Here is a 25,610-nt window from a genome sequence, read left to right on the forward strand (position 1 = left end):
ATGGTATGAATAAGCTTTCTTATCCTCTTAAAACCAGAGAATGTTTGTCTGTTTCCCTTTTTAAATAATAATCTTTTGAGTGCAATCTCATCTGTCTTCTGTGAATGGGCCTCTCTGCTCCTATCAAAAGATCATCAAGTGAAGTGGAGTGACCTAGAAATGCTACTTCTCAGTGTCCAATCACTGCATTCTCATTTAAAGAAACAGAATTTTTTTAGATACATAGAGGATGGAATGTATACATCAAAGCTGTATTGCTTCAGCACTTCAAAAGATTCATGAGATTTTAGGTGTCTGTGAAGACCCAGTGAAAACTTGTTAAATTACTTTTGTGCCACGTCATCGCAAGACCACAAAAGCTTAACAAAACATTGCTTGTTGAACTTTGCAGTTAAATATCGGTACGTTATTAGTACGTTCGCCCATACGTCATTGATTCGCGCAGCTACATGGAGTACCTGATTGGACAAAGGATTGGGAGATGACGGAGGGAAGGGCCCTGGACCACACAGTAGACTGCCTGTCCCTCAGTGAAGGGGAATGCTGCCAGAACTTGCGCCTGTCCCGCCAGGCTGTGGCCAACGTCTGCCATGTCCTGGCAGATGAGCTGTAGACGAATGTCCCCTGCCCCTACACGCTCCCCGTCGCTGTGACAGTCACGGCTACGCTGACTTTTCGTTTACGAGTGGGTCGTTCCGGCATCCCCCTCAGTTCAGCTGGAGGCGTATGCCGATCTGCCATACATGCAGTTAACTCCAGCCTAGTCCGACACGCCAACTAATACATTCAGTTTCCCATAACACCTGCCAGCCATGGATGGGTAAAACAGGAGTTCATCTGCCAGCCATGGACGGGTAAACCAGGAGTTCATCTGCCAGCCATGGACGGGTAAAACAGGAGTTCATGGCCAGCCTTGGGTTCCCTGGGTTTCTCGGTGATGTTGATTGCATGCAGTGCAACTGCCCAACCCAGCATGCAATGCTCTAATACATGAGAACCATAAGGGGGGCCCGCTCCATCAACAGCCAGGTAATTTGTGATGCTACGTGTAAGATTGCACATTATCCTGGATGACTCCTTTATATTGGCCATCTCTGTCATTCCGGCAGTCTTCTATCTGTTAAAGATACGGCTGATTTGAACAGTGCATGTGTCATTCAGTCGAAAACTCATGCAATTCTGATGTTTGAATATGTCAGGTGGAATGTTATAATACAGTCCTCAAAATACAAATTAATTCAAATTTCACCATTTTTTTAAAACATGATTCTTTTCTTGCATTTTTAAATTACAGTGACCCTGTTTCCATACTTTCAGCAATTAAAACTCGCTGATTTCACCTGTTACTCCATAACCAAACAAAATGTATTTAAAGAACCATATTCTCTGTCTCCTGTGCTTTAACCTCACACACAAACAGTTCTGTTTTGTCAGTGGTAAAACGTTCTTTTTGCAGTCTTGCCAGATCCGCCATTATATTCGCTGTTCGCCAAGGTGCAAACACAGGTGGCCTTAAAGGGAATGGGAGATGACACTTATTGGTTTATCACACGCTACACCCAAGCAAATAAGTTCCACCCATTTGAACCGTGCATCATGCTTTGCACTCAAACTATCCATCGTTAAACTTCAGAAGTAGATTTGGACGTGCCGTAAAGACACTTGTGCCATGCGCTTTAGACCATTGTCAATAAATTATCATTAAACTGTGCTGTTTGAGTTAGATTGATAGCTAGCCTAGCTATGTTTTAAATAGAAAATAACGATACTCATTGTATACTTGGGTGGCTAGCCATCTTAGTGGTGTTACTTAATCATTTTTATTAGCTTGTATGTGATATGATATGGGTTCAGTTCATACAACATAGATTTGAGCTTTGTCTGCAAATTATATAAATTCTCCCAGATAGTTCTATACTTATACTTTGCCACATTGTCCTTAAATATGATTCTGTTATTTAAGCATCTGTGTGTGGATGCCTCCATGCTGAATTACTGCTTGTGAACAATTCATTTTGCAGCAGGTTTTTGTTGGGATGTTTTCAGACCTTTCCATCTTAAAACAGCTGTGATCCAGCACCAGTTCCACACCGCTGTGTGAGCTGTTATGAGTAATGGAATGGTAAATGGACTGCATTTATATAGCGCTTTTAGCGCTTTTTAGCGCTTTTATCCAACCCCAGTGCTAAAATATGCATTTGCATCACCCAAAAAATACAGGTATCTTTATGCACTCTGTGTTGCCTCTTTGCTTTATTGATAGAGGGCCCTTAGACCTTACAAACTAATAAGCTGCATAGCTTTTCCTTGCCTTTTCATTGTTCTTGTTGCCCAAAGCTTTTGTGAGGCTTTAGGCTGGAGTATGCTGCAAATCACATTGTGACAAATGTTTTGTAAAATGTGCGAAACAAATAAATTAGATTTTCATTTGATGAAGAAAATATTCCATATAAGCGTCAGATTTGTTTGCAATTGCACGTGGCATTTCTGATTTGTTCGTGGTTGTAGGGGAATTTGAATTTGGCACAATCAGACGGTACAAGTACATCTCAAAATATTCTGTGGCACTGTAATTAGGTGCAGCACATTTATTTCTGTCATGGGAACACCTTAAATTGCCAGCAGATTAGCTAACTGCAAAGTCTAATCCAGGAATACACAGAATACTGAGTCTCACCAATGTTAATGAGTCTCCACCATCACACATTCAATGTTCTGCACATCAGTGTCCGTTCACGTTATTCCACAGCGCAAAGAGCCTTATTAATTTATATCTAATTATATCACGTAACCCTGGTAACTGTGAAACTGTGGATCTAGAGTAGGAGAGGTCGTGGCCAGATTGCGTTAATGACTACAGATTTGAGAAGCCTCTGCCCGGCTTCACAAATTAAAAACGGAGGACTGGCAAAAGGGGTAAGCTTTTTCCCAAAGTGAATGAAGATCACGTTGAAGGTTCTTGAGTCTTTGCGATAAGGAGCTAGTAGAGACCTGAGGGTGATTGCAGGATACAGGGCATCAGGGGTGCAGGAAGAAGCTGGAAAACAAATCGCTTTTGCCGGAAGTTGTGTGTTGGCCACATTCGCTCTTTTTAAACCAAGGCTGTTTTCAAACGAGAACTTGTATATGGATTTTGAGGCAGGACATTTAAGTCTCCTGTGTCAGCATCTGCAGAAACCTTACTATTGACCTGAGGGATGTATATTTCCGACATCATGTACAACATGATTTGAATCAAGTTGCGGATGCCACTGTGGATAGTTTACATTCAAAATAACACATTTCACACAGAATATATGTTTTTACCCATTTTCAGAGGTAATGTTTTTATGGAATTCAACTCATGAATAGGGGGCCACTAGCAATATATCATTTTACAGCATATCTAATTTTACAGTGAATGTGCTCTAATTGGTATCTATAAATAATTCAATGGAGGTGCGGTAAATTGCATCAATACTCCATATTTTTGGTAAAACCATCTGTCATCACCGTGCTGTAATCAGAGAAATTGAGTTACAGGTTCCGGAACTCTCTTCTTCATCAGGTCCCAGGGCATTGGATGAATTCTAGAATGTTTATGTGAAACATTTATCAGAACACTGACGTGGTGCTTGGATCATCTGTACACTTTCTTTAGTGTAGTAACAGTCCAAAGTAAACTCACCCTAACCTTGTCATTACTGTAAGAGTACTGAATCTGAATTAGATGGTGAGTGAATGCTCCTCTTGCAACGTACATGACAAGTTGTTGTACTTCAGGTTTAAGGGCAGTGCCTTTAGATCGAATTCTGAATGGAAATGGCTTGCTCGCAGTTGTGGAGTGTTAGTATTACATCACTTTTAGTTATTAAATGTAATAACTTTTAATTAAAATGAGAACCCAAAGACACCTCAGATTACATGAGACCAGTTATTATCTTAGTACACTGTAAACGTCAGGGACTTTCAAGATCTCATTTTGCTATCAGTTTTCATATTAAGGTGAATTAACAGGATTATTACATTGATAAAGCTAATTGGCTCATTTAAAAAAATGTATTCCCTTGAATGTTGCCCTGTATACACTGAATACATTTTGCTGGATATTAAACTGTATACATTTTAATATTAGCTGGTCAGCTTTCACCTTACTCTTCCTCTTTATTCACATTGTGAACCCCCTGGAGTTTAAGCTCTTAGTACTCTATAATAACTGCTGAATTTCATACAGTTTCATATTGATTTAATGGGGAAAGTACAACCCATTAAATTACTTAGCTGCCAAAACTAGGGAGTTGTGATTCATGTATTCTACAGATACCAGGTTGAATCTATTACTTAAAGTGGAGACGTGTGGTTATATTGGTCTCTCCCTGCTACCTTTGTTTCAGTGTGACGCATTCATATATGATTTGTTGATAATCAGAGAGGTGTGGCGTTGTGGCCTTGGCACATTTTCACTCACGTTCTCTTGGGCTCTCTTAATTGAAAGTGTCTGCTAAATGAATTTGTTATGTAAATGATTCTGGCTGGGGACCACTACATTAGGGGTTTTCAGGCCACAGCTAATATTACAGTTGCAGCGCTGATGAAGGCATAAGTTTGCTTTTCACAGTTATGTACGCTTTCACTTCACTCAGCGAAGGTGGCTAGTAAACAAACAGTTTTCTAGCCTGAAGTCTGCAATCCGCCAGACATCGCCAGACGCTGGGCGTCTTCCCTGGTGATGCTCTGCCAGGCCTGTACCACAGCCATCTTCGGCTCCTGCTCGCTTCTGGGGCGTTTTGCTTTCAGTCCCGTCTTCAGTAAGTGAAACGCATGTTCAGTTGAATTCAGAATGGGTAATTGACTTGGTCTGAAAAACTCCTTGGTAGCTGTTAGCGGTCTTTTTGGGGTCATTGTCCTTCTGCAAGGTGAAATGGTGTCCAGTGAGTTTTGAGGCAATATTGTTCATTATATGTTAATGGTTTAAGTGAGAATTCCTTTCTTTGTGGTCTAACAGAGGTTGGAAACGGGCATCCTGAGAGCTTTTGTAAGTACAGAGAGAGAGCGAGAGTGAGTTCCTGTTGTGGGTTCCCGCCCTGCTCAGCAGAGCTGAAGCTCACCTCCCGCTGTCACCTCATTACTGGCGCGTCCTCCCACCGCTGTCTCAGCTTGGCCGCCTGACAGATGAGTTTTATTGTTTCTGACGCGCTTAATTATTTATTTGCCACTTCAGCCGCGCGCGGCTCAAAATTAGCAACAAAATGGCCCTCGACCGGTCTGCGCGGTACAGCGAGCTCAGATGATCTCCTCGAAAGCTCCACGCTTTGTTCCCGCTACGAGACCCCATTAATAATGCAGGGGGGAGGCAATTGAAAGCCCTGCTTATTGCTCTTAATGCAATTTTGATCTCCAGGTCCTGTTTGGCTCGCCGTATGAGAGTGTTGTTATTGTTGCAGTTTCGCCTTCCATTGTTGAAAGCGAAAGTAGACACTCAAAATGGCCACGGGGAACACGGTTAAACCTAAAATCCATTCATCCTATTAAGTGCAGAGGAGGAAAAATGTTACAGGATTTCCCCTTTTCTTGACTCACAATTGCTTTCATAACTTAGCTCAACTCAACGCAACTCACGGCAGTGTTAGTTATGGAGTAGATGTCATACAGTGGAACCCTTTCAGTAAAAAATGCGTACCTAATCACCTTCAGTTATGAGCAGGGAGGTGAACCAAAGTTTTTTTTTGTTTTTTGTTTTTTTTTTTTGTGATATAAAACAAAAAAAAAACTGGCTTGTCTCTTTGTGATGAATAGACTTCCTTCATAAGAAACTCCACAGGAACTCACTCACTCAATCAATCAATACTTTTATTGTCCCCGGAGGAAAATTTGCTTTGCAGGCAGGTATACAAAGGTTAAAACAACACAGACCACATTTTACACGACAGCCACAGAAGTACAGACACTTAACAGACATGAGATTAAAACACGAGCAGGAAACAATTGACCCTAAAGTGCATAATCTGGGCATAAGCAATTATCGATAATTGTCAATACATAGCATTATACAGTGCATTATTAGGTTAAATAAATAAATAAAAGACAATCATAACAAGAATGTCATCAAATTAAGCACATAAGAGCAATGTCATTACCTGTGTGTGTTCAGCAGACTAATGGAGGTAGGGATAAAGGAGTTTCTTGTTCTATTGCTCTTACATTTGGGCACTCTGAATCAACACCCAGATGGAAGGAGCTCAAATTTACTGCATAAAGGATGGCCGTGGAAATCCAGAATGGTGTTGGCTTTACGTACAGTTTGTTTGTGGTATACGTCTAAGTTTTTTCTGCTGTGCACCAACGATTTTGCTAGCAACCTTCACTATCCTGCCCAGTCTGTTCCTGTTGCTAGTAAAGGCCTCCCTGCTTCAGGACTGTAATATTTCCAGAACAGCCTACAGTATGTCTTCTCTTTGTCGCTCGGGCTAGTAGCAGGGTCACACATGCGGGCATGTGTCAAATGGCGATCACCCAAAAAGACGTTCGGCCTTATCAATGGGGCCATACATCTGAATGAAGGAGTACAATGCAGTCCATTGGGAAAGTGGATGGGAATGTCACTGCACTCTGGTTGTGTTCCTGGCCTTCGTCCAGTCCACTGTAGGGGAAGGACGAGATGAGCTACTGTATTTTGAAATACGGTAAAGATCAAGTCAGACCAGGACCAAAAGCAGCGAGGAAAGTGGCACAAGACTGGAATTCTGGGAAAAGGTAGGACGTTGATCCTGCATCCAGTTCTACTTTACTTTTGTCTGTGCAGTGAGTTTATTTTTGCGGTGTGTTTGGAATTTTTTTTTCGGAGTCTTTGTTGTTGCATATGGAGCAGACCACTGAACACGTGATTCTTGAAAATTGCCACCGCATTTAATGCGAGCGAAGGTGACCTGCCATACAAGTATGAAATGGTTACCTCAGGACTCAGGCAATTGCTTTGGAGCCATACGGTTCCTCCCAAGAGTCACTGTTGCCACCCTGCATGTTTTTTTTATTGTTCATTCTTTATTTAATGTCAGCCAAAGAAATGTCATGTCTGAATGTGAAAAGAATGAACAAGATTAAAGATAAGATTCTGAAAATCACATTCAACCTTTAATCAGCTATTTGGTACTTTTAATATACCAAACTTAAGTGACAAATATTTTCAAAGCTCTATATTTTTCTGTTTAAATTCTGTTCTGCATAGAGATGTTAAAAGATGGTTTGAATGTAAGACAATAAAGTTTTTTAATGCTGCAGTGCGTTTAATTGAATTGTTATTTATGATTGGCAGACACTGCCAGGAAAGTCCCTCACTGCTGGTGAAATCCACCGTTGGCAATAATTTCAGACCTGTTTCTTTTTTAGTGGATATTGGCTGTCCACTCCAGGCCCTGAAAGTAGTCTTCTGAACCATTATTCGCAAGCTGCTCGGAATGTGCTTGCCAAAGCAGTTGTCTGCGCGAGTAATAAAACTCAACTACCTGGGTTAAGTTTTTATTTTTTATTTTGTTTTATTTAAATTTGCATTCTTCCCAATTTTTTAATGCTGGAACATATCGGCGCACGGACCTTTGCTTCGCTTTAGGAACATGCCGCCAAGCATGTACCCTCCTCCGAATCGTGTGATGCCAATGCGACGATGAGTCACAGGAAGTCACTTCCTGTGAGGCTTAACAGGCACAATCGCAGGCAGCCAGTGGAGTCGCTAGAGAGTCACTACAGAGCCACGAGACATGGACTGAATCCTGAACATTGCCAACTGTATCCTCCCTAACCCTGGGCCATGCTACCACCAACTACGCACCGGCATGGTTGGTATTTTATCCCAGAACACAGGATCGATCCATGCCTTAGAGCAGTGCCTTACCCGAATGAGCCACCGAGCAGTTAAGTTTAGCCATGCTACAGCTTTTCAGGCAGCCCATGAGTTTGGTCTGAAATGACACGTAATCAACGAAATGTTACAGTTGATGTTAACAACGTCTTCTGCCTTCTATGTCCATTAGTCACTAGTTTGAAAATGAGGTGTGACCTATCGTGTCAAACTGAATGGTGCAGTACAAATATGACTCTACATGAATGCACTCTCCACAGAGGCTGAAGGAGCAGTGAGATACGTTAGTAATGCTATCTTGGTGGTCACGTGAGGACATAATCTGCAAGGGGCCAAACCTTAAAAATGCTCAGCATCTCATAGCATCAGCATCAAAAGATTAATTAAATTTTTGTCTGGAATAGTGAAACTGTCGGGCACATTCCGTTGCCTTCTTTTTTGTGTGCATCTGCGGTCTATCAGAAGTTCTCTTTTGTGCCCAATGTGACTTTAGTAATTTAATTGCCTGATTGATTTTTTTTTTCTCTATTATTTTGTTTTGTGTAATCACAGGATCCAATTTAAATTAAGCCAGAGGCGTAAAAAAAATGTAAATTAAACAATCCCCTGATGTTTAATTCAGACTCCTACAACGGCATAGAAAATGCTTTGTTTTTTTTGTCTAAAGTGTTATGGATTTTTTGATTGTGACCATGTTCGCCCCTCTTTGCGCACCCCGCACGAGTTGTTCACCCCGGTGAAAAGGATTCCTCGCACGATACGACGGGGCTCTGCTGAATACGGAACGGCCGGCGAAACCGCTAATCCTCCGTTAAATCCGACCCATGCAGAAAAGCCGCGTGTACCTGTTTTTTTTTTTTTTTTTTTTTTTCAACAAGTGTGTTCCGTGCAGGAAGAAGGAGGGATTATCGACTGAGTTACAGCGCGCCCCTTGAGCGCGAGACGTTCGCCGAAACGCCCGACACCGCAAACGCGCGGCGACGGGGCGGGTCGGGGACGTTAAAGTGTATCGCCCGTATGAATCGAGCTGTCACTTCCTTCTCGAGGTCTGTCTTAAAAGGCGCAGCAGCCGCCGGAGGAGCGCGGCGGGCTTTGCGATGTTGTCGGCTGCGTCTGCGCTGTCTCCGACTCCGGCTCCGCTCTCGGCTTCCACAAAGCACATATTTGTTCTGCGCCGAAGAGATTCTTCCCGCCTGGAACGATAGTGCGCACGCGAGGTCCGTCTGGAAATACGCGTTTTTTAAACGCGACGCAGAAATAGCAGCGTGATGTCGTTCCGCCTTCATGGAGATACCTCTTTTTCCGGTTAAACTGAAGCTGCGTGGCGTCAGATTCGCCACGTACAGGGCGACTGTGGTGAGCTGTTGGTTCACATTACATGACATTACAGGCATTTAGCAGACGCTCTTATCCAGAGCGACTTACACAACTTTTTGAATAGCGTTTAAATTGCATCCATTTATACAGCCGTGTCCTAGCCAGGAATCGAACCTGCGGCCTTTAGCTTACAAGACCAATTTCTTACCCATTATACTGCACTGCTGCCCTACTGCTAAACCTGGCTGTTTGCTCACTGCAGTATGTGCAAGCAGTTGTAACAATTGGACGGGCTCTACTGTCTGGTGTCAGGTCCCAATCGTGTCAGTGCTGGACGAACCTAGTGTACACCTGGGTTTGGGAAGGAACCCAGATAGCGGGTCCATCACGCCCCAGTGACACCTCCCCCCCCCCCCCCCCAAAACCCCACACTCAGTGGGGTGCCAGCTGTCTGCTTGCACAGCTGTCTGCTTGCACAGCTGTCTGCTTGCCATGCTTAAGCGTACTCCTCCAATTCAGTGTCTGACTAGTGGTCTGCAATTGAAAAGAGTAAACTGAAGCAGTGTGACATCACACAGTGTGTATGCTTGTCTGCACTCGAGTGGAGGTTGCAGCTGTACGCATGAACTGGGCATAACAAATTGAGAGAAGAAGGTGTAAAAAAGATAACATTGGCAATGAATGTTGAGGGATGGCTGATATTCCATCTGTAAAGGGTTGGCAAGGTATGTCTATCACCAGTATAGCACAGTCTTTTTAAGTTGACATGAGGCTCAAAGATTGAAACTTTTTGGCTTATTTATGTGATTATTAAATGGTGTTATTTTCTGGTGGCAGTCTTGTATACCTAGCTGTAAAGCTTCACCACAGGTGTGTAAGTTAATATGAGAGGACCTGCCAGACAGTCTGTCATTGATGTCTATTCAAAAAGGCTTTTTTCTGCCTTCAATTTACAATACTTTTCCTCCTTGTCATTTTTTCAAATTTGTGGTTTTTACATTCCTTAAATGGTGGATAATAACATACGTCTAACTTGTAATCTTTCTTTTTTTATCATGTATGGGAGCTTAGGGTATGCTCTGCAAGCATTGTAGACTACGTGCATGAAACTTTGGTAAATCTACAGAAAATGGCTGCAGCCCTTGGTTCAATTTCATGATCTAGTAAACACTGAATTTATTAGAATTTTATAAACAGTGTGATAGTGCTAGACATCTGCTACATTTTGGGCTGTTCCAGCGATCAGGAAAAAAACAGATATAAAGACTTCATGTCTACATGCAGGCTAGCTGGCTCATTAGGACCATACCCATTGTTTAGCTTTGCTTACACAGAGTCGGTACAAATTTTCATCTGCCTGCGTCGATAAACGTGTCAAAGCAACAGCGTCTTTTAATCTTATTTCACAAAAAAAGACAAGACAGTTCTGTCTCCATTTAATAAGGGGCGGGAGAAAGCCTTTTTGTCACTGCGCTTTGAAGAAAAGTCATACTGTGTCTAATTGTGTTAGCGTTGTCTCACTTTACATTATTGTTTTGTCGGAAAAGCGGTAAGATGTCAGCCCTCGATGAGCAGTCGTTCAGGTAATCTGTTATCGCGCGAGTGCGCTCGCCCTCACCTTCACCTTGGCGAGGGTGCTCATCAGCGGGCTTTTAATTAAAATGCCGGAGGAGAAAAGGGCAAACGGGAAGCTGACCTCTGTCGAGACCTCCGTGCGCCGTTTCGTTGAGAGGAAGCCGTGACACGAACCCGGCTGTCCAGAGAACGGCGGTGATAAGTAACAGCCTGACTGCCCGCTGGGCCCCTGTCCTCCTTTCAGAACCGTTTCTGCTCTGTCGCCACTGCAGCTGTCGAGGTGGACGTGAAGCCCAGGCAATGAAATGTTTCTGCGGGGCCGTCTTTGATACGTAGATATGAAAGACTGTAAACCCCCTAGTTTCACATTTCCTATCCGCTGATTGCGCTAACTGGCTCGTCTTGTCTTGCAATGCAGCGTCAATGCAAAAGTGCCTCGCCATCGTCTTCGGGATTGAACCCGTTTCTCAATTTCCGCCCTTTAATATCTAGGCACTTTTTACAATGACATTTCTTTGTCAGGTGAATAAATATTTAGATAAGTATTCGTGCAAAAAAAAAAAAAGAAACTTTTCATTTCAGTAAATACCAAACCTGAATACTTTCAGTGCACACACTGCTTTGATAGATATGCTACAATGTATTTCATATGATGAGTTTAAATGTAACATATTGAACAGCACATGCTGTTTCATGTATAAAATGTATTACAATAAAAGGTGGACCAAATAGGAAGGGGGAAATGTACATGCAGGCTTAAGACAGACCATTGGAATTTTAATGTCCACACACAGCAAACGTATGTGCTGTCCGTCAGCCTGGTTGAGCGATGTTTGGGGCCTCGTTTGTTTCATTTCCGTTTACTTACAGAGTTGTAAATTGAACCTGGCATCTGTTTAGCCAGAGATGTCTTTATTGGCATGGCGTTTGACAGATATGTCCATAAATCTGCATTCGGTCATAAATCAAGCGGTTTCCCTCTTGTGAACAGTGGGAAATACAATTAGCGTCCATGCAGTCCGGTCTCTGCGGAGCCCCATTGGAGGCTGGGGGAATGGGTGTCACTTTTTGACGAATGGTTTTCTTTGTGTGCTGCACGCCTCCTACAGATTTCCCCTTTTATGTACAATAAATTATGGCAAATCTTGTTTCCTCTGGAGTTTTTACTCTTATTGGTTTAACATCTATGCAATTTGGTGTGCTACCTTGTATTTCTCTAAATATTCATAATCAAGACAAAAAATGTATAACCTAAACGCTTTATTATACCTTGCAAATCTGATAATGATCTGATGGTGAAACTGCACTAAGATACAAGTGAAGTTGTTAGGTAATTAATGATGGAAAGATCTTTTTTTTTAAATCGCTACAATTATATGAAAGAACCTTGATACAAAAATAAAAACTTCAGGCCTAAATATACTTTAACCATGTTTCTTTTCGAGTCCAAAATTGTAACTTTGTTAAAAAAAAAAAATTAAAAAATTATTATTCATATGCAAGGGGTTTTTTTTTTGGTGTATTATAAATATGTAAAATGTTTTAAGTGGTAGTACTGCTGCGGTTCAAAAAGAGGCGTGTCCGAATCACTTTAGGTACTGTATTTCAACAACCACAGGGCAAGTGGGGTTTACCAATCAAGCTGAAGGTGTGACTGTGCCCTGGCCAATCAGGGAACTTCCCACATTGCCTGGAAGTGAGTAATTGCACAACGCATCCATATATTCCCATGTTTGTTGGTTCAGTACGCGGTCTGTGTTACTCCCTCTTTCCCTCTCTCTGCATTTGTGTGTGACTGTGGCAGTGTGATTAGGGAACTGGGCTTGTAATTTAAAGGTTGGGGGTCCCAGTTCCCAGCTGGAGCACCGCCATTGAGCTCCTGTGTGAGGTGCTTAACCACAATTGCTTCAGTGAACCACTCGGCTGTATAAATGGATCCTGGGATAAAAATAGGAAAGCTGTGTACAGTAAGTTTTTAAAAAAAGCATCTGCTAAATGCCAAAAATCATTATAAATAAACGTAATTATGCCTTTACAGCATATTTTTGGGAGTCCTACTGATTACTGATAGAGCACAGTAATCAGTAGCTTCACAGATTATAAACCTAAATGTTTACTTAAATGTGTACTTGGAAAATTTTACATTAAGATGTAGCTCCCAGCTGCAAAAAGGGGGTCATGTGACATAACACATGTTGTGCATTACATATCAAGATTTGTTCCAATGTCCAACCATTATCATTGATACCTAATTTGCACATTTGGCTGTACATGTGCTGTCTGTTGATGCTGGCATGCTTTACCAATATTGTTGTTTTATTGCAAGCTTGTTGCATTGTGTTATGTTCTGGAAGTTTCTAAAGATGAGTTTCCAAATAATTAGTGAAAGTTGCTTTTTAATATATTAAATGGTCTTGATAGAGATTTGGGCATTTTATAAAAAGTCCAATATGGACAGAAAATTCAATATGGCCATACTAACAAGCAAAGTGCTCAGCACAGGGAGATGCATGGCAGTCCGGGTTTATTTTTATTCTGTATCTCCAGCAGTGGAATATGACATCTGGATGCCTGGGGTGGAACAGCAGGCTGCTCCTCTTTTTTTTTTTTTTTTTTTGGAAGCTGTCCGAGCTTCCTGTCGCCCCCCTAGGCCAGCCGGGCCTTCACACTCGGTTACAGGTGTGCACAGCTGTGGCCGAATGCTGATTGGCTGATTGGCTTGGCTTCCCTCCTTCCATATGAGGGCTTTTAATGAAAGCACAGTCTACCAGGCTCTTTGGAGGAGAGGCGTGAGAGTATACAGCCACTGTGGGTTTCTCATCGAGGAAACCCTCAAACTCGGATGTGCTGTAACTGCCACGTTGTTTTCGCTCCCAATGGCAATTTATTTATTAGAACCACATATAGGTGATGTCTTGAGCTGTTGTGGCTTTTTGTCAGGTTTACGATCTTTATTTTATTAACAATTCAATACTTTTATTGTTAAAGTTTTATTGTTACTTTTTATGGTGTTATTTTCTGTCATGCGATACAGTACGTTTAAAGGCGTGGCTTATATGATTTGGAAGTCTGCCGAAGAGCTGCAGTACTTCTAAATGTTTGGTGTTGATAATTAGCTGCGACCGCAGCTCTATAGCTCCGTCAGTTGGTCGGTCAGTTGGTTGGTCGGTTGGTCCACAAAAGTGTCCCACCCCGTAGCGGCCACAGTTTTCACCCCAGGAGGCTGAAATTTGGCATGGAGGTTGGTCATGACCGAAGGTAGAGCCGAGTAACTTTCAGGCCGATTGACCGAGAGGGGGCATGGCCTATCACAAAAAGGCGCATAACTCCCGAATGGATTCACAGATTTGCACAAGATTTTGTGGAGAGGTTGGTCACGAGCCAAAGAAGAGGTCACGTGTTTGTGTGAGTGTGTGTGCGTGGATGCATGCGCGTGTGCGGTCGCAGCTATTGCGGATTCGCGCTTGTTTAATTACATTGGGGAACAAAAAACGGTGTGTAGCCTAATCTTAATGCCAGTGGTAAACAACCCTGTTCCTGGAGATCTACAGTCCTGTAGGTTTTCACTCCAACCCCAACAAAACACACCTCATTCTACGGCTAGTGATCTCATTGAGCTGCTAATTAGTATAGTCTTGCGTGCAAAATTAGGGTTGAAATGAAAACGTACAGTGACGAGAGATCCAGGAACAGGTTTGGGAACCATCGCTTTATGCAGCCTGTTGCTCTGTCCCAGCATCTGATTGACATTTTGGATTTGGTGGTTTTTTTTCCCGTTTGAACATTTTCAAATGTTAAAACCTTTCAAAACGAGACAAACTGGCCTTTGGCCTATTTAGCGCCGCTTCCTTCGTTCGATTTACCCATTCATCGCGACACCTGGCACGGTTTTGAACTGAAATACACGCGGCAGTATTTAGTCCAAACGAGTTCTGCTTTCACGGGCGGCTGCTAAGTGTGTGGCGCGGACGTGATTTTGTGTCCCGGCGCCGTTGCGCGTCGCTACAACGCGGGTGTTAAAATGAGCCTCAGCGTGTGCGGATCGCGGCGGGTCAGGCCGCTGCTATTTCCCGTGGTCTCACTTCACACATCTGTGCGTTGTAGTCGGCTGGTTGTAGCCATGGCAACGAAAGTCCCTGTCCGTCAAGCCTTCTATAATTACAGGACGGCAGCAGTGATTGTTGGCACTTTATGGTCAAATTCAGAGGTTTGGGTATTAAATGGGGGGGAAAAAAACAGCATTTAGATTGCATACTGTATTGTAACAACATAAAAATGAAACTGTTTGAAATATGAAGTGCTTTGGAACACTACGTTTTGGTTGATCCTTTTAGTTCTGAAATACTGTCAGTGCATGCATCGTTTGAGTCATACTATATGGGCCTCAGCTTGCAGTTACTAGCCACCCCTTCAGTACAGTGTTTGAGTCTAAATGAGATCGAACATACTGTTTCAGAGTAAAATATATTCTATCTACTTAATTGATTTAACACTAAATATTTGGCTGTGTACATCAAGCAATTTATTTTAACAGTACACATCAACAAATAATTCCATTCATAATTGTGGTTAAAGGACTAAAAAAAAAGCAGGGTAAAAATGCCCAAGATACTATAATAAGCCCGTCTATTGGCTGCAGATATTTGGCCAGATATACATAGAGCACAAGCCAATTACTTAGTGGATATTCAGCTGGAAATCTGGGCCCTTTAACTCATCCTGGGACGTTCTGCTTTGCAGATTGCCGCCATGGGGGTTGGCTGCGTGTTTTATGCATTTCCAGCTCGAATTAGAGCCTGGCAATTTAGCCGTTAAATGGGATTTAGCCGTTGAAGGTTCGCCATGACAAGAACCGCGCCTGGAAGGCGAGGTAGGCGACACCACAGCTCAAAGCGAATTACCGAACGTGACCGCGGCGTGCGGATTTTCTCAGCCAATCCGGTTTGTGCGATCCAGCATCGGAACCCGCCGCGCTTGGCTTCCCCTCGTGTGCGCATTGAGCTAAATAAGCCGCATATTTATGATTTGTGCTCCTCGCACGCAGTTTTGCAAATGAAAGTAAATGTACTGCTCAGGCTTTTATGTGGTCTGCGAAGCTTTGGAGAACTAGTCGTTCTATTCTGTAGTTCTAATGCCATCCACACGCCAGACACCCCTGCTCGCAGAGAGATACATAATTAGCCCAAGGCACTGCTTTGTGGTGTGTGGTTTGGAAAGCAAAGCTTACAAAGTGTTTACACGCCCCGATGTAGCACTGTTTTCCCTCCTTTCTCTCCCAATATGAATTGGCAATTATATTATGCAGCTGACTACAACTGCGAGAGTGACATTATGGGGCCTTCCACCCACAACTGAGCCTGTTATTTTTAATTGCATGTTGCTTTTATTAAACATGGCAGGTCAATTCAGCACTCGTTTCTTGCCTCATTCCCTTGGTCTGCTAACTCGGTGTAGAAAATTTTCAGGCGACCCCCATCCTCAAATCAGGCGACCCCACGTGGGGTCAGGACCCACAGCTTGGGAACCCCGGTTTTAACCAAAAGAGAAATACATCAATGCAGCGATTTCAGCAATGTTATGTGCCATGTACCCGTCCTTCATGAAATCCTGCACCATGTTCAGTAACAGTCTTTCCAGACCTAATGGTGACCTCTATTAAAAACAGAGGTATAATCATCTTACCAGTATCCCTTCAAAACACCTTCTCATTTCTGTTATTTTTTAGCTCCAGTAAAATGAATGTCCATAAAATCCTCATTTCTGTCATTTTTATATTTCCTGTTTGCACCGATTTTCTTCCAAATGAATAAAAGGAACGCTGGGTCAAATAGGTGAAAATGGATGTTATTAATTTTTTTCTTTTTTGCTGGAAAAAAAAAAAAACTTGTTTCAACTAAAATCAATATTGCTTATGGCTTCTCTACCGTCTCGGTAGTATTTTCAAGATTGTATTCAGCGTACGGGAACAAGACACATTTGAAATACAAGCTTTTTCTTTAGATATTGAGACTGCTAAAATAAATAATAGATAAACAATGGAACTTTTCTCAGAGATATCAGGAAGTTAGAGATGACTGAGGGGATATGACTCATTCTGCAGTACCTGTCTGGAAAACATCTCGTATATCTGGACGCACCAATTTTGGTACTCTTAACTGAATTGGAGTCAAGAGGAGTGGAGGACGGAGTGTGGCACAGTGGGTAAGGAACTGGGCTTGTAACCGAAAGGTCGCAGGTTCGATTCCCGGGTAGGACACTGCCGTTGTACCCTTGAGCAAGGTACTTAACCGAAATTGCTTCAGTATATATCCAGCTATATAAATGGATACAATGTAAAAATGCTAGGTAAAAGTTGTGTAAGTCGCTCTGGATAAGAGCGTCTGCTAAATGCCCGTAATGTAATGTAATGAATTGGACAGGTTCAGAAAGGACAAGAGTATGACTTTCTAGGAGCTTCGAGCAATCGCACCTGTACGATTTTCCTTATTCGTCTGGACTGTCTCGTTTCCATGGAGGAGGTCCGCTGCTGAGCTGCGATCCCTCTTGGTCCTCGATCACACTGTCATTGGAAGTGGTGCGGCGGGCGGGCACGTCTTCCCCGGCCGTGCTATTATAAGGGGACGCGATATCTCCGATTAGACGCGCTTAACGTAGCGTGAGGGGTATCGACAGACAGACAGACAGGCCGGCCCTGTTTATACTCAGAGCCAGATCAAAGCACAGCGGCGTTCAGTCTAATCACGTACTCGTTATCAGAGGGTCCTTTAACTTTCAGACGATCTGTAGTGCGTCTGTGGAATTTAGTCTCGTAGTGCATAACTCAAAATGAAATGCGCTAGTTCAAAAGCATTTGTGTTTTGCTTTTTTACAAATTAAGAGTGAGCAGGTTCAGCACTGATTTGGTGGGAAAAGGTAAGGGCATCTCTATGACACCAATTGTTTAATTACATTGCATTTATGTTACATTATGGACATTTAGCCTTGTTCACATTTTTACATATGATCTATTCATACAGTAGAATATTTTAAAGGGGCAATGTAGGTTAGGCGCCTTGCTCACAGAGACAACAGCAGTGCCCTAGCTGGGAATCAAACCTGCAACCTTTGAGTTACAAGCCAAGTTCCCTAACCGACACTCTGAAGGTCCAAGGTGCTCGTATACCAGAGAGGAGACACATGATCACCTTCAATTCCTCAGCAAGTCAGTGATAGGGAAAATGGGACAAACAAGTTGTTTGATTTCCATTCCTCTTAATTCTTTATTATATTTACTTTCAGAAATATGTCCTGGAATAACGACAGCAAAATTGGCCCGTGTGCCTATCAGGCAAAGTGATTCATTTTAAATTTCACGGGGACGATAAAACCAATTTATGAATATCTGTCCTGAGTAACATCAGGATTATGGTTCAGTTTATTTCAATGGATTGATGGATTGGCACTCCTGGATCAGAAATCAGAAACGGGTTCCAGGAACTATTTATTACACGTGGCAAGGGGACGTTCAAATTGGGCAACTTGGCTGAAGCCTGGAGAATATGCTGCGTGTCGTGTGTTCACAAATGACCAGCGGCAGGTTGACAAAGCATCTACATAAAACATGATCAAAGTCGACCAACTGCTTCTGAGCTTCTGGCAAACTGCCGGTACGCTTAATGTGAGCCTGTGGAATGGGGTTTGGTTCTAATTTAACAAATGCTCGCTAAGATAATTCAAATGTTTCCATAATAGGAAGTAAGTACATTTCTGTTAAATTGCAAAGAGCAGTTATTTAAATTTGGCATATCGAGCCTTCGATTTTTTATTGTTTGGGTCCTATTCAAAAAGCGTGTGCGTGTGCGTGCGACGTGGCGGTGTGTACATGTGTGTGTGTGTGTGTGTGTGCGTGCGTACGTGCATGTGTGTGTGTGTATGTGTGTGCGTGCGTGTGTACATGCATGTGTGTGTATGTGTGTGTGAGCGTGTGTGCGTGCGTGTGTACATGCATGTGTGTGTATGAGTGTGTGCGCACGTGTGTGTACATGCGTGTGTGCGTGCGTGTGTACATATGTGTGTGCGAGTGTACATGTGTATGTGTGCATGTGCGTGTGTGTGTGTGTATGTGTGTACGTGCGTGTGTGTATGTGTGTGTGTGTGTGCGTGTGTACGTGCGTGTGTGTATGTGTGTGTGTGTGTGCGTGTGTACGTGCGTGTGTGTGTATGTGTGTGTGTGTGTGTGTGTGTGTGCGTGTGTATGTGAGTGCGTGTGTGTATGTGTGTGTGTGTGTGTGTACGTGCGTGTGCTCATGCATGCATGCATGTGTATAAGCAGAAAGATTCACCATTATCACCCTGTTATATCATGCATCTTTTAAATGCTTACCATAGCCTAATGACATTTTGTGCATTGCAGTAGAACAACGGTGGGTAATCCTTTGTACCTGGGCGTTAGTGTTTCAGTTTGATGGACATGTTGTTTTCTCAGTGTGGACATAGTACCTTTAGGGACATGTTGTTCCCTTTCTAATGATGCTCTTCTGTCTGGCTTAATCACTGTTTAATCATGGTTTAATGGCTATCTGTCTGAGAACAGATTCATTTGGAAGAGAAGTGTTTTTGCTTTTAATTTTATGTTAAAGATCTGGGTACGTGGATGGTATATGGCTCTTTACACGTACATTATGAGTGTCCAATCACATCCTCACATGATTCTCAGATGTACAGACATCTACTGACATTTGAGGTTGCGATATAAAGTACTAAGTTTGCTAACTGTATCGCAGTGCTTTCATTCTAACGCTAAGCTATGGTTTGTCATGCTGATGTTGAAGATCATTGTCAGAATGATACTATATTGTTGTTTTATTGACTGTAGTTGAAGCAAAGGAAATAAAAAAAACATAAAACAAATGAAATCTAATTCTCAAATTAAATATATGTGAATTAAATCTTCGCACATATATATAATCATTGGCAATGCACAATATCCATAATCATGGAGAAAGTTCCATATTTAACTATTTTTATGGACAATTTTAAAAACAGTTATTGGATAATAGGATACAGGAGCAGGATAATAAGTTATGCTGACATAATTACTTCTGTCTGTAATAAAGTTTTCATCCCTCTTTTTTTAGATTTAAATGGAGGGAGAAGAGAAGTTTCAGAAAGAGAAAGCAGAGAGCCATGAAGATTCCAAGGCCAGTCTTGCGCTCGAACGCGAAAACAAATGAAAAATGATTCTGTTCTTCAAGGAGAAATCCCGCCTGTGTCTCGCACACTTACCTGTGCCTGGCAATTAATGTCAGGGGTGACGTGGAACCGGCACGGTGCGGCCCTGAAGGAAGTGACACCGCGAACGGGAACGGACACTTAAAATCCAGCGTGCCGCGCGAGTGCAACACAATGCCGTCGAAAGTCTCGTGCTTCTACGTTCTGACGGTCGTTTGCTGGGCGAGCGCTCTGTGGTACCTGAGCGTGTCGCGCCCGACGTCCTCCTACGCGGGGCAGATCTCGGTGCCCGTGCGCAAGGCCGCCAAACCGAAGAACGCCACCTTCGGCAACATCCGGACGCGGCCGCTGAACCCGCACGCCTTCGACTTCGTCATCAACGAGCCGGGGAAGTGCGAGAGCGCCGCGCCGTTCCTCGTCATCCTCATCAGCACCACGCACAAGGAGTTCGACGCGCGGCAGGCCATCCGCGAGACCTGGGGCGACGAGAGCGCCTTCGGCGACGTGGGCGTGGTCACCCTCTTCCTGCTGGGCCGGAACACCGACGCCGTCCTCAACCAGATGGTGGAGCAGGAGAGCCAGATCTTCCACGACATCGTGGTGGAGGACTTCGTCGACTCCTACCACAACCTCACCCTCAAGACCCTGATGGGCATGAGGTGGGTGGCCACCTTCTGCTCCAAGGCCAAGTACGTCATGAAGACCGACAGCGACATCTTCGTCAACATGGACAACCTGGTCTACAAGCTCCTCAAGCCCGCCACCAAGCCCAGGCGGAGGTACTTCACGGGGTACGTGATAAACGGGGGCCCCATCCGGGACGTGCGCAGCAAGTGGTACATGCCTCGAGACCTGTACCCCGAGAGCAAGTACCCGCCGTTCTGCTCGGGCACGGGCTACGTGTTCTCGGCGGACGTGGCCGAGCTCATCTACAAGACGTCGCTCCACACCCGGCTGCTCCACCTGGAGGACGTGTACGTGGGGCTCTGCCTGCGCAAGCTGGGCATCCACCCCTTCCAGAACAGTGGCTTCAATCACTGGAAGATGGCCTACAGCCTCTGCCGGTACCGCCGGGTCATCACCGTGCACCAGATCTCCCCCGAGGAAATGCACAGGGTCTGGAACGACATGTCCAGCAAAAAGCACCTCCGGTGTTGAGGCCCTGCCGGGGGGGGGACCCTTCCTCATTTTGTACCCGACGCTGAGGCATCATCACGGGCCTGCATCGCACAATCCCTGGTTACTTTCATTTGGCGGCTGCTGTTAAGTGATCCCATCCACCGATACGGAAATAGTCCATGTCCAGTCCAGGCAGTCCTACTTGCCTTTCTGCACTTAAATCAAGGGGAAATTGGAAATAGTATTTTAATGCTCATTCTGAAATAAAGCAGAGAACCAACAAGCTGCAGCAGCAGCAATCAGTTGAATTAACTGATCCGACAGGCATTCTCAAAGTAATACTATCGGCATACTCTACTTCAACATGCGCGTACAATACCTTTGTTTAAGTGTGAGGTTTACAGGTTTTCTGGTTGGAATGGAAGACGTGGAATGACAGGCACTATTTCTTTTTCAGTGTAAAAATCCAGGCTTGTGCTATAAGCCAAGGTCTCATACGTTGTTTTGGTAGTATGTGTCACCCATATTTAAAGAATACCGCTTAGAAAGAAATGCTTCAGTGTAGATCACAATTTAGCACAAACTGGTGTACCGGTGCAACCAACGGGATTTTTCTGCAGTTCAAGGCCACGGGTGAATGTCATTAAATCTGTCATATAAAAACATATACAGAACAGTATCTTTGTTGAATGTACAGTAGTAAAAAACATGTTTAAGACAATGTTGTAAGATGATGATTATCATCCTTGTTGCTCAGTGTTCAAGATCAGTTGTGTAAATCTATCAACAGATGCTTAATTCATGTGAAGTGTCCTGGATTTTTTAAATATATATTTGTGGAAATTGAAATCCATTTTTGCTGAATCAAATTATCTTAGAGTTTTTAGATTTTTTTTTTTTACTTTCATGAATTGATGTTATTCTTTTGAATCATATCTGATTTGGTCTGCATTTTGTGTATCTATACTTTTTTGAAGAAGAACACTTGTATGCATAAATAGGCATACTGTACTTATTATGCTCTACAAATGATCTAAAGCAACCATTTACCGTCCTAAGTGAATGTATTTTTTGTGTATGTGATGTATCAATCTTCAGTCAATAACTGCTAATGAAATTATTACAAATTCATACATTTTCCTGAAACGGACATATGTTACAACTGCTGCATTCTCTAGGAGTTTACTTTAAAAATGGATAATTTTTTTATTCTTCAGTATTATGACCTGTTGCCATAGTTTACTGTGAAAGAGAAGATAAACAACTGACTATCCTAAAGAGGATTATATTAATGTACAGTATGTCATTTTTACATTAAAAATATACATACTTGTGAATTACTCATTTGTTACGTGAACTTTTATTTCACTTGCATCGTACCCAGAAAGTGTAAACACAAACGCTCGAGTGTAGCTCGCAGACTCGCGGTGAAAAATAACCTCATTTGCACATTTAATCGCATGTGAAAGCAGTACATGTGAACTTGTTACTTTTCTCACAAAGAAGTTTATTAAAAGCCCAGTAACATATCCCCACTTCAAAGAATAGTGTGTGCTAATTAATTAGACCTCATATACTGCCCTGATATTCTCACCCCCTTCTTACAGAAGAACAGTCCCGCCCACTCCGTGCACTTATAATACAGTAAATACACCAAGGCGTGCGCACAGGGTTCGAGGGACGGGTCTCACTGGTAAGTCCCTTTCTGCTTATTGTACCATGCAGTGACGGATGGCTCAGTTTATTTCAAGTATTGCACTCTGTTGATATTTAGCATTGTTCTTCAAATAAGTAGTACTCTACTCATTGTAACATGTGACTAATGATTATTTAGTCAGATTATCTGTATCTGTATTTCAGATTATAATTCTTTCTGAATTGGTTCTAACTGTTGACTAATTTCTCTTAAGTTATGTGCTTGTTTTATATTCTGTTTTTGTTGCAAGTAGTCTAGAATATTCTGTGTCTTTCATGATGAGGAAAAGGCATCAAGTGTTTCAAACCTTCTTGCTTCCTCAGTTTGTGATTCAGTTAAATTTGTTGTTTACCTCCTTCACTTACCACTGTTTTTTTCCACCCTAAGATCTCTAAAGAGAGACTGACGATTTTAAACTTTGTGAAACTGTGGTCTAGAGGGAAATTTCATCTCGTACTGCTAGCAGTACTTCCAGGAAAAACCTGGTTTTCCCAGACGCTCAGACAGCCAAGTACTAAACAAGCCTAATCTCACTTAACTTCAGTCACCGCAGTTTAAAGTAACACGGTACGCGTTGCTATCAATGTAGACTTTTCTGTTTTCAGAGCTTTATCGGGTCCAGCTTGACTTGACGTCTGCTTGATAATTCCATTCTGTTGCCTTCATCCCCCCTTTTTGCTCCATCATTTCTAAATCTTCCATGAGCCATTAGCTCCAGGTGCGGGCGGCTATCATCTCTAATGCAGTCCACCAGATGGGAGCTAGAGAAATGAATGGCACTCATAACCGAAGCGCGTTTCACCAAACTCAAATAATGTCTGCACATTATGGTCCAGCTTTCTTTTGGAGAATTCATCAAATCCCTAAATATAAAGCTGCAACTGAAATGAAACTAAAGAATTTCAACTTTGTCCAAACGAATTGATGGGAGCAATAACTGGCCTTGTGGAAACCATACGTCCACAGAAATCACATCGCAGCATTTTCTGTGGAAGGTAGAGTTGACATGTTGTCAAGAAGCATCCTACAGTAAAATGCTGCAATTCTTACAGTATCAAGTAAAAGCCAATAATATTTTCTGTATTGCTGCTTATATTTCTTTGTGTATTTAACTAACTCAATGTGATTTTATAATATGTATTGTTTACCACATCCAATACTTTTGCTTTACTGACATTTAATAAGACATTACAGTGCAAAGACTGCAGGGACTGCAGTGCAGAAATGATAGTGTAGCATATTAAAGTACAGTCCCAATACAGCCAAGTGTAAGATGCGTAAATTCAATTGACAATTATCAGTCATCCTACTGGAACATTAAACGTAATTACACAAACAATAACAAAACCGCTCGGGCAGGCATTAAAAGGAAGCGAAGACCCAAAGGCTCTGAAACAAAGAAAGAAAAAAAGAAATGGCACACGATTACGTTTAGAGCCGGTAGAAGTGTTTGGGAGGGGGGAGGAGCTGAGGTGTGGTGTTGAGGTAAGTTTTCGGTCTGCGTTGGAAGGTGGCTGATGGCCCCTGCCGTTCTGAGTGCCATGGGGAGCTCATTCCTCCACTGAGGTGCCTGAACAGACAGCGGACGTGACTGGTGGGTGTACAGTCAGGGTGCTGTTTTGTGTTTTGATTTGTTTTTTTGGAGAGCAAATATGATACCCGTAGCAATCTGGCTAAACCATTGCAATATAGGGCACAGGATTTGGTTGCAGAATTTAGAGGGGGAGATATGGATCCCCATAAGATATGAGTAACAAACAATTCTCAAAACAATATCCAGGCAAACATGGATAAAAGTAATGTGACTGTATAGCTTTTGGCTGAACAGAGTATTTTTATGCACTGTGACTTTAAAATTAATTCCATTCCTATACCTTGTTCATTTTTTTTCCACCAGGAAACATAATTTAATTTCTTCCGATTGTTTTTCTGTGACAAACTACATTAACATACTGCATCAACAACTGTTTCTGGTGAGTATGTTCGTGGTATGGTATGAAAACTTCAAAGTGTTCCTTTAACAGCACTGAAAGTCCCTCCTTAAGTATTGTACTGAATGTCAGGTGCTATGTTCTCTCACAGATCAGTTAATACCAACGGTCCTAATCCTCCAACACCAGCATCAAACCAGATTGTATTTGATCTTGTCATGGTGAGCTTAACAGTGCTCAGCGGCTTGGTAAACTGAAATAGCAGAGGAAATTGCTTCAGATGATGGATTTTCTTCTTTTTTTTTTGGCCTCTAAGTTTGGGTTTTTCTATGAGCGTGAAGTGCTGTCTCAGTGAAAATATGTAGGCCTACTGAGGGACACTTGTAAAACTGCAGCTATGAGCAGGGCATCAACGACGAGCAGGTGCAAGCGTTCTCTGTGTGCTTGTAATGCTGATTTATAACATACCGTTCGACCGTGACGGATGAGTGTTTATTTAATAAACAGCACAGCCATCAGGGTGCATCATAATTACTTAGGCCAAAGGTTGGAGGGGGGCGGCGGTGGGGCAGGTCATTAGACGAATATTTATCACTTTTCGCTACACCGTTTATTTTTGCTTCGGTCCCCGATATGGCGATTTGCTACGTTTCGCGATTTATCATAGAACGATACAAATGATGCGGTCTTTTAAACGGAGAAACATTTAACGCGTACTCTGATATCGCGTGCCGGCGGCGCACAGCTCTCGCGAGAGGAATAATAAGCACGGGGGGAAGGGGGTAGCGCAGGTAACCTCGAGATCTGCAACTGAAGAAGCTTAGGAGGCTGCAGACTAGAGCACTTGTGGGACACAACTAGAGGAGAGAACTGGTAGTGCTCCTGATAGCTATCCAGCAGTGGTCACACCAAAGCAAAATTTGTAAGC

General features: G+C 42.8%; 1 protein-coding gene across 2 annotated transcripts in view; it reads left to right on the top strand.

Moving 5' to 3' along the window:
• LOC135240336 (beta-1,3-galactosyltransferase 1) overlaps positions 1-22,395 on the top strand; it is an 87,716-nt gene extending 65,321 nt beyond the window's left edge. For both annotated transcript variants that reach the window (XM_064309686.1, XM_064309684.1), the window contains one exon: positions 19,843-22,395. In XM_064309686.1, the coding sequence (XP_064165756.1) occupies positions 20,111-21,094 (984 nt within the window). In that variant the 5' untranslated portion in view covers positions 19,843-20,110 and the 3' untranslated portion in view covers positions 21,095-22,395. The remainder of the gene's footprint in view (positions 1-19,842) is intronic.
• The last annotated feature ends 3,215 nt before the right edge of the window (positions 22,396-25,610 follow it).

This window comes from Anguilla rostrata, chromosome 15 (assembly GCF_018555375.3).
Source record: "Anguilla rostrata isolate EN2019 chromosome 15, ASM1855537v3, whole genome shotgun sequence".
NCBI lineage: Eukaryota > Metazoa > Chordata > Actinopteri > Anguilliformes > Anguillidae > Anguilla > Anguilla rostrata.